The 10,104-nt window shown below is 47.8% G+C and overlaps 1 protein-coding gene across 1 annotated transcript; it reads left to right on the forward strand.

Annotated features, from left to right (window-relative positions):
* Positions 1–1,938: 1,938 nt before the first annotated feature.
* On the forward strand, positions 1,939–9,771 carry LOC134489867 (vomeronasal type-2 receptor 26-like). The gene is made up of 6 exons (XM_063292740.1): positions 1,939–1,946; positions 4,228–4,522; positions 4,796–4,981; positions 5,940–6,167; positions 6,467–6,593; positions 8,867–9,771. Exons 1-6 carry the CDS (start codon positions 1,939–1,941, stop codon positions 9,769–9,771), a joined length of 1,749 nt encoding a protein of 582 aa, XP_063148810.1.
* The last annotated feature ends 333 nt before the right edge of the window (positions 9,772–10,104 follow it).

Here is a 10,104-nt window from a genome sequence, read left to right on the forward strand (position 1 = left end):
GTTCGGGTACTGGAGCCCAATTTTACCTTGACCGTCAGGGTAGGAAAATTCCCACTCACCGAATCGTGGTCGCGCCCCTCTCCCTCCACCTGCCCTACGGCGCCGTTCAGGGCAGGTGGCTGGCTTTTCCCGCCGGTGGTTCGAAATCCAGCGGTTCGTCCTCTCCCCCGAATTGGTGATCGTCATGGTCGTCCTCCGTGCGGGCAGCTCTCACCTTCCTTGGTACCGAAGGAGACTTGCCAGACGACTTTTCGGGTTGCTCCTCGGATCTCTTCCTTGGGCACGCCGCTGCACGATGTCCTTCTTTCCCACATCGCAGGCACTGTCCCTTCGCAAAACGGCGCTCTTTTTCTTCCTCCCAACTTTTCGACTTTGGGCGGCTTGGGACTCCCGGGGTCCAGACGCTCTTACTGAACTTGCCTTGTTTCAATTCTTTATTATGTGCGAACGTCTCTAGGGCGTCTTCAGCATTACCAGCTAACTGAATCCACCCATATAATGTTTTTGGATCATCCCGTCCTAAAGCCCATCGGAGGACCTCCGTCTCCAGTCCCTGTTTGAACATTTCCACCAGGGTTGACTGGGACCAGTCCTCCACCTTTCCAGCCAGGGCTTTAAACTCCAAGGCATAGTCCACAATGGAGAGGGATCCCTGGGCAAGTTTCCTCAACGCCCGTTTCGCCCGTTCCTGAGCCAAGGGGTCTTCAAAGTGTTGTTTTAATGCCCACAGGAACTCCTCAAACTCCTCTAGTTCTGGAGCTTCGGCTTGGCATAATTGGACATACCAATCTGCTGCCCTCCCCTTTAGCTTATTGGCGATGGCATTAATTTTGCCTGGCTCGGAGAGAAAGCTTCGACCCCAGTCAGTCATATAATTTCTAGCATTGGTAAGGAAGAATGACAGCTTGGTAGGGTCGCCATCGAACTTTACCGTGAAAGGCGGAGGGGCTCTTGCCGACTCTCTCAGCTCAGCTGGTTCTGCAAAGGCCAACGAACGCCTGCCCACCGCCTGTGACCCTTCCCTGGTCACTCCCGACTCTCGGCCCCTCGCTTGCTGGAAAACCTCAGTTCTACTTCTCCTCCTCGGCGGGGATGGGGACCTCGCTCCCGGTTTGGGCCGTCGAGGTGGCAATTCCTCCAGACCCTCCTGCCGGGATTCCGACCCTCTGGGGTGGTCCTTTAACAGGGCAACAATAATGTCCATTTTTTCCTCCAATGCCCTCATGCGTGCAGGGGTGACCGGGGCTTCTAATGGACCCTCAATCACTACCACCGTCGGCGACAGTGGGATCTCCGGTTCCCAGGATGCTTGGGGTGATTCGACCTCGGAGTCTCCCTCCTCCCCGGTTCGGTAGTCATCCCCTGTAGCGCTGCTCACTTCAGATGGTAAACCCTGCTCTTCCACCAGGGCACCCCACTTATCCCAGCGGGCTGCCCTCTGGGCTCGGGAGCTCGGGACCACCAGCACTCTTGTGGTGTCTGGTTCTCCTTCGCCCTCCTCGCACTCTTGCAGTACGGGTTCTGACATCGCTAGCGTCCCTCTTTACCAATTGTTTGGATGGGGCTAGCGGAAAGGGTAAAGTTGATTCTCAGCTTTATGTAATGGTTGCCTATTCCAATGTACTCAGTCTCACAAGCCCGAGCTTTAAGATAACTGATTTATTAAAGGAATAGTGTGCAGGTACAGACAAAGCTGAGAATAGAGCAAAGCGCGCGAAATACAAATCAAATACTGTTGCTTCAGCCCGACTCCGCCCCGCGTCCCGCCGTAGTAATCACCCCATGCCAGATGCTACCCAGCGTCATACCCTGGCCTGGGAAAGTAACCTTGAAGAAAGATACCAACCCAAACGTGCATTCCATAGATTACAGCCTCGCAGGGCTGGAATTTTCCAACAGACCAACACAGTGCAACAGAGTGACATGTGAAGCGTTACGATGTACATGTAACATTGGAACGGAGAACATGACAGGTGCCCCTAGAAGGAGTGGAAAAGGGAAAGAGTGTGGATGCAGAGGGACATGGACACACCTGCAGGGCTAGCATGGTGACAGACTCTGCCATCTTGCCGTTTTTGACTTCCCCCTCCAGATGGGTACAGCAGGAGTTTAAGTCAGATGGAGCTTTGTATGTCAACACCAGGGCTCTGAACGTGATCCAGAACCCTTCTGATACACTCTGATGCAGACAGTGTTGCATTGTCATTGTACTGCTAGAGCATTGTCCTAGGCAGGGGCAAGACTGCTACAGTTTGAACCTGCTTCAGCTTCCAGATTGTCCTCAAAGATACCCACGTCAGCGTTTCATTACCAGGGTCTAGACTAGGGTTTCTCAACCAGGATTCTGTGGTCCCCAGTGTTCCATGACAGGTCACTAGGTGTCCCCTGGGAGATCAGAATTTATTTAAAAAATTACTTAAAATTCAGGGAACGTCACATTAAAGAAGGTTCATTTTTTATTTTCAGTTGAGGAGCACCCTGTGTCCTATCAGTCAGGAACCACGCTGAGACCAGGAATAGGTCTCTAGTGTTTTATTACTGCTACATTAGACAGAAAATCCTAACAAACTGAAGAAGCATTGGATAAACCCAGACAGATAAACCCCAAAAGTTAAGGCAGGTCTGATCGTGTCTCTTTGAATGGCTGCTTAACTCCTCAGTACTACGCATGCGTTTTCCCCCCTGGATAGGGGCCCCCTCCTGCTCACCATCAGTACTCATGACACCCTGAATGCATACACAGTAAACCGGCCTCTCGATGAGACAAATAGAATAATTTTGTAACTTCCACCTATATTTGAGCCTGAATGTGCAGCGGTTCCGCGAGGCCTGAAAAATATTTCAAGGGTTCCTCCAGGGTCAGAGAACTGAGGAAGGCTGGGCTAGACAGATGATCTTCAGGGCACGAGTCCCCAGTGTTAGGAGATACTTAAGCAAAAAGGGATAAGGGCAGACCTGCTCTTTCAGGGACAGCACGGCCTTTTCTCAGAACCGGTGAGGTGCCCCAGGGCTCAGTACTCTGCCCACTCCCCACCTGGATTTTACATGCTCATGAAGCTACCGGTGAAGGTATCTCATGGCTGAGCAAGGAATTATCAGTATGTAGACGACACTCGGTTGTTCGCCTCCACCCTGGGTCAGCCAAGTGCTGCCATGGAGCCCTATCCCAATTTCAGCTCAACCCGAGAAAGACAGATTGGCTTTGAGTTTAGGGGTCCCTGGATGCAGTGATTTCCATCTTTATGTCTGGATGGGGTTGCATGACTCCAGAAAGGTCCAGTGTGCAGTTTGGGGTCTACAATGTGCTCTATCTGGGGCCGCGCCTCAAGAAGATCTAGTACCTGTAGTTTGTCCCGAATGCAGTGATGTGAGCAGTTCTGAATGTGCCAACGTACACCCTGTGATATCTTTCCTTGGTGAGCTACGCTAGTGCACCAGGTGGAATTCAAGGTGCTGGCTGTCCCTATAAACCCCGTCATGACATTGATCAGATACTTGAAGACCCCATTTCTCCAACTGCCTCTAGCAGCTCCATCAGGACAGGCTGAGGGGGCATTTTACAGGTTCTATAGCTTATAGAGAGTGATCTGGAGAAGCCCGGAAGCTGGCCTTCTCTGCTGCTGGGCCTGCCCTTGGGAATAACAATGCCCCCCAGAGTAGCTTGGTCCCAACTTGCTGATCATTCAGAAGTCTCCTAAATCTGGCTATTTCCCCAGGAACAGGGTCAGCTGAGACTGTCAATCATAGTCAGTAGTGTTGAGGGCTTTCACTCACTTTTTTCTTTTTATTATGTATTGCTATTTTATTATTATGTGTGTAATGGTTGCCTACTCCAAAATAATCAGTCTCACAAGCCCGAGCTTAAAGATAACTGATTTATTAAAGGAATAGTATGCAAATACAGAGAAAGCTGAGAATGAGCAAAAGCGCGCGAAATACAAACCAAATACTCTCGCTTCAAACCCAATCCTGCCCCTCGCCCCACCATAGCAACCACCCCCTCCCAGGTGTTAACAACCGTCCCACAACTACACCACTATACCAACTATTAACTGGGGGTCTTGGCATGGCTCTATATTTAGATCAATTTTAGCATGTTATAAACGGTGAAGTATTGTATTTTCTGGAGAAATTAAGAGAGCCAAAGAAATAAGAACAGAATGCACAATGTCTCTTATCTGCAAGATTAAGTGACAGATGTGTATACACCTGTGTGCCTATTTGCAGGAAGGCAACCACAAAGTACTGGAAATTCCTGTCCTTCATCTTTGCCGTCCAGGAGATCAACCAGGATCCCCGGCTCTTACCCAACCTCACCCTGGGCTACAACATTCATGACAATTATTTTGATGCAAGAACAACATCTGAAGCTTTGCTGGATCTGCTCTCTCCTGGGCAGGCAAATGTCCCAAACTACAAGTGTGGAGGAAAACAGAATAACCTCTTAGCTATCCTTGAAGGGGCCGAAACAGACATCTCCGTCCAGATTTCCACCATGGTGGGCAACTACAAAGTCCCCCAGGTGAGAAAGTCAGAAGGAGTCTCTATTCAATTCCATTTCATGTCTCTATTCAAAAAATCAGGACTTCCCTTTGAAGGGGAGTTTTTAGAATAAGGACAAATGGCAGCAATATCAATATTAATGTCATGTTCAGAGTTTTATAGAGTTTTTTAGTTATTGCTTAAGATGATAAGTGGCAGCGGGTTTGACAGGTCTTTCAGGATTAAATGGTAACACATCTTGGAGTTTGCTCCAAAACCAAACCAATCACCAATGTCTTCTTCTCTTTACCAGGTCAGTTACTCTTTTGTTTCCCGTGTTCTGGACGATAAAATGCAGTTCCCCTTTTTCTACACGGTGGTCCCCAAAGAAGGCATCCAGTACGTGGGGATCCTCAAACTGCTCCTGCGTTTCCAATGGACATCAGTAGGTCTCTTTGCTCCAGACACTGACAATGGGGAGCGTTTCACAGGAACATTGGTGCCAATGCTTTTCAGGAATGGGATTTGTGTTGTTTTCTCGCAAACCTTATCAGGGATAAATACAGAAGATGTGATGATCAATTCTGCCTCAATAGAGAGGTGGAAAGAAGTCAATGTATTTGTTTATTTTTCTGAACCTGGTTTCTTCTTTGATGGAATAATGGTAATAGAAGGATTAATTGAAACCTTGAGAACATATTCTGAGTCCTATCTTGTGGCATCAACAACACCCACAGGGAAGGTCATTGTCACAACAGCTTTGTGGGACTTCACTTTCGACTTGACGTACGGTCACATATTGCTTAAAAACATGCATGGTTTCTTTTCTTTCCTTATCCAGAAAAGGAAAAAGATAAAATATGATGATTTTGTTCCTCTTTTTACTTCTCTGTATCGTTTTGTACGCAAAGCATTTCATTGCTCATACTCCAAGACAGCCTCCTCCGTGAAAGGCTGGAGAAGATGCACCGAGAAAGAGGCAGGGGACCCCCTTCCCCAAGAGCAGATAGACAGAGCTGTGTCCCTAGAGAGCTCCCACATCTACCAGGCTGTCTGGGCCCTGGCACGGGCCTTAGACGCAGCTCATTCAGCCCAAGCCAAGAGGAGAGTGAAAGAGGGTGGAGGGAGGCCAGAATTTCAAATTCTGCAGCCATGGCAGGTACTGCTTTTCCTTTGCATGGATTCCCATGGAATATATAGAATTTTTAGAAACTCAGAAAATGTCAGTTCTCAGGGGGAGGAGGTTTATTTATTGATTTCTCCAAATCTGCATATAGAATCTAGTAATGACTCAAGGCATTTTAGAGTGTTCCAGATAATCATGAAATAATATTAGACAGGGAAATCATATCCCAAATGGAAAATCTGTCTTCAGCCTGTTTTGGGTTTGTGGGACTGCTCAACAGAGGTTCGCTGTCCATCCTTACTAAATGCAGATCTCTTCCCTGCTGTTCCAGCTTCACCCTTTCTTGCAAGGCTCTCGCTTTTCCAACACTTCCATAGATGGAATATATTTGGAGGAGAATGGGGAACTAGCAGCTGACTTGGACATTGTGAATTGGGTGAAGTTTCCTAATGATTCTGTCTTCAGCGTGAAGTTTGGGAGCATAGCAAGGCGGGGCTCCTTGGAGCCCAAATTCAACATTGATGAAGAAGCCATGGAGTGGCTCAAATGGCTCAACCAGGTGGGGAAGAGATTCATCTCATGCCACTTCCTTTCCTTTCTCCTACAATAAAATTACTGTAAGACTCTCTGAAGTCCTCTAGATCTTGTCATCTCTTCCCACTTTTGCTGTCCAGTTGGCCACCTGAGGTCCTGTACAATGCCATGTATTTCATGGATAAGGCAGTTTTCATCATCTGAATGAAAGAAAGAAATATATTTCTGGGAGCATATGTTCTATTTCATTTTTACCACCCACCAGCAACAGCCCTCTTGCTAGTGCTGGTAAATGAGCCCCTTTTCTCTTGATTTTCTGCTTAGAGCCTGCCTCCTTCCAGATGTGTGGAAAGATGCCATCCTGGATTCCTCAAGGTGGCTCAGCGAGGACGGCCAGTGTGCTGCTACGATTGCGTTCCTTGTGCCAAGGGGACCATCTCCACTGAGGAAGGTGAGTGGCTCAGGAAGGAAAATAGGCTGTGGCAGGAGATGCCAAAGAGTTACCAAAGTCTTTTCTGCTTTCACCATTTATTTCAAAGCAAGAAACAAGAAATGATGTGGGACGATGATCTGGGGCTTGGTGTGACATGGGCAGCTGTCCTGTTTCAGACTGATATTGGGGCTGTGCAACTGGTTCCAAAGGGAAGCTTCAGAGGACCACGGGGGTGCACGGGAGCAGGAATGAGGCATCTGCCTGCCCCTCATTCAAGCTGTCCCAAATTTCTCCCTGGCTGATGGCTGCTTCCCCATGCACATTCCCATGGACTCAGGCAAAAGCAGCTTCCCCACCCACTCTGCTCGCCTGGACAAAAGGGGGTGCCATGGTCTTCCAAAGGAGTGCTCGAAAAATGGCATGGACGAGATACATTTCACAGCATCTTCCCTGGCCTGCAACAATATACTTGGTAGATCTCCAAATGGTTGCAAGTGCTCCATGATAGCTGTTAGCAATTATTCAACCAGAAGAGCCCTCTAAAAGTAGCAAAAGCTATTTTCACTTTCGAGGTTTCCTCAGGAGGTATCTACCAACAGTACGTCAAGTCCAGAGTAGGTCAGCATTTCTCCCCATGTAAATGCAGAGTGCCCCACTCTTCACTGCACTTTTAGGTCATCTATTCTTGGGCATAGGGCAGCTGTCAAATTTTGTTCAAGAGTCCATTCTCTCCTTCTGTAAGAAAATGGTCAGCTAGGTATTTGGGACCTGGAATTTCATCAATCTCCAGACCATTTCACAGATTCCTCTGGGTTATCTTACAGAGAGCATCTCAGAAGAGCCAATTTCTATGGAAGCTTCCAGCAGCTCTCTCTAGGCAAAGAGAATAGAGGGAAGCTGCACATCCCGATGCTTTAGCTGATCCTGAGCATATTTCTTTCACATGTTTTTCAGAGTTTGATTTCATCTCCCACATTTCCCCTGTGTGCGTGTGGGCATATCACCCACAAACACAGGGATTATGTGAAAGACTAAATCAGATTCTGGACATTTTCACCCCAGATAGTCCCGTAGCTGAAAAACCTTCCAGCAAGGTGGGCTGGAACTTTGTGCCGCAGCACTGAAAGTCTCCTTAGGGATCCCCAACCTTTTCAAGCAGCCAGCCAGTCCGTTCCTCAGCAGTACCTTTGCCATGACCTATCCCAGTGGAGCTTCTCTAGATCTTTTTGAAAGCTTTGTGGAACCACAACTTCTTCTATTTTCTCTTCGAATGCTTAGACCTCCCTGAAATCTACACTGAATCCCTCTCTTTTCCCAAGGATAGAATCCTCAATCCATCATCCTTTGCCATGACAGCTTGTTGAAGGTTATCAGGGTTGTTTCTCGAGAAGATTTAATACGGTGTTGCCAGTGAGGTCATAAAGGTTGAAGGCAGCCCATATCTGCCTTTATAGCAATTCTGCACCTTTGGAAGGGACAGGGATGCTAACTGAGGAGCACCCATTGGACTGTCCTCTCCTCCCTGCCTGTGGGAGAGGGCTTAGCATTCCTGGGACTATCCCTGGGATCACTAGCTCCAATGTGCCCCTCTCCTGCTCCTCCTGGGCACCTCGTTCCTCTTCTAAACAATCGGAACCATGAACAGATCTTGCCTGTCCCCCAAGGGAGGACTTTCCTCAGACATAAGATCCAAAAAGCCTTGACCAAAAGCAGGTTTATTACGCAGACTGAATGAATGCTTGTCTCAGTTGCTAGACCTGTGGATATTCTGCCTGGACATAGCCTGGCATATCCTATCATGACCCAACCAGCTAACTGGTTTGGAAGGTTTCTGGTGCCCTACTGGCAGAAATTCAGGCTGGCCAGAATGGATAACTGAGTGGCATTTAGGGATGGGTAACACTCAAGTATTCATTCTGACCCTTTTAGTCAAGCTTGGCTATAATTCAGATGGTTAATACTTATTAATGAAAGAGTATAAAGGGGTATATTTGAAAGATGGATCAGCAGAGAACAGTTCCTGGGCCAATTCAAATTTGTATCAACACATACTTCTCTTTTTCAGTCCCTACACACTCCCCTCATATGTGATTACAATCTTGTTTCAATGATAGGTACATTTTTCTTTAGTGACCTCATTATTTAATCGGGTGCAGCATTTCCTGTGGTCAAAGAAGCCTTGATCTCCAGGTCTTTTGCAGAGGACCTCCAGATCTTTGTGTCTGACTTCCTGTTAGTACAGCTAAGAGATTGCTCAGGAAGAATAAGGGAGATGCTCCCCTTCTTTGCAGATGCAGCCCATTGCACCAGATGTTTGGAAGATCAGCATCCCAATGAACAGCGAGATCACTGTCTTCCAAAGGACATAACCTTCTTGTCATTTGAGGAGTATCTGGGGAGCATCCTGGCTTCCTTTGCTCTATTTTTGTCATCAGTCACAGCCTTTGTGTCAGGCATTTTCATTCGGTACCACAAAACTCCAATAGTCAAAGCCAACAACCAGGATCTCTCCTACATGCTCCTCACCTCACTCCTCCTGTCATTTCTCACCAGCTTCCTCTTCATTGGCCAGCCAAGGACAGCCACCTGCCTTCTCCGCCAAGCAGCCTTCAGCATCGTTTTCTCAGTGGCCGTCTCTTGTCTCTTGGCCAAAACCATCATGGTGGTGCTGGCCTTCTTGGCCACCAAGCCAGGCAGTAGCGTGAGGAGATGGCTGGGGAAGGCTCTGGCCAATGCTGTTGTGCTTGCTTGCTCTGCTGTCCAAGTTGTGATTTGCTCCATCTGGCTGGGAATCTTTCCCCCCTTCCCCGACTCAGACAAGCACTCCCACCCTGAAGAGATTGTCCTGCAGTGCAACGAAGGCTCAGTCGCCATGTTCTACGCTGCCCTCGGCTACATGGGCTTCCTGGCAGCCGTCTGCTTGGCGGTGGCTTTCCTGGCGCGGCGGCTGCCTGGGGCCTTCAACGAAGCTAAGCTGATCACCTTCAGCATGCTGGTCTTCTGCAGCGTTTGGGTCTCCTTCGTGCCCACCTACCTGAGCACCAAGGGCAAATACATGGTGGCCGTGCAGGTCTTCTCCATCTTGGCCTCCAGTGCTGGGCTGCTGAGCTGCCTCTTTCTCCCCAAGTGCTACATCATTTTGCTCAGGCCTGAGCTGAATACAAAGGAGCAGCTAACCACAAGACTGGAACTATAGATCTCATTGTGTTTCTTGGGATATTGGGAATCAAAATTTAAAATACACCAACATCTCATTGCAAGCTCCAAAACAAATCATTGCCATTTTCTCCTGCCCTCAAGCCACTTATGCTCCCGTGTTTCAATTCAATATAATTATGCATGCTTATAAGGAAATATGGTACCATTCATTAAAAGGCATAGAGTTTATATGTGTATATGTATCTGTCAATATATACACTATGTTTTCTTCCTTTTCCTTGCTTTTCTTTCTTCTCTTATATCTCTGTATATTGTTATTTGGTTCTCTTTTTAAAAATACCATTAAAAAAACAAAGGGAACAAACGCAAA

Source organism: Candoia aspera, chromosome 2 (genome assembly GCF_035149785.1).
Source record: "Candoia aspera isolate rCanAsp1 chromosome 2, rCanAsp1.hap2, whole genome shotgun sequence".
In the NCBI taxonomy this organism is placed as follows: domain Eukaryota; kingdom Metazoa; phylum Chordata; class Lepidosauria; order Squamata; family Boidae; genus Candoia; species Candoia aspera.

Coding starts and splice junctions, on each gene's coding strand:
- LOC134489867 (XM_063292740.1), top strand. Junction 6,168..6,466: donor GGCTCAAATGGCTCAACCAG/GTGGGGAAGAGA, acceptor TTTTCTGCTTAG/AGCCTGCCTCCTTCCAGATG. Junction 6,594..8,866: donor GACCATCTCCACTGAGGAAG/GTGAGTGGCTCA, acceptor CCTTCTTTGCAG/ATGCAGCCCATTGCACCAGA.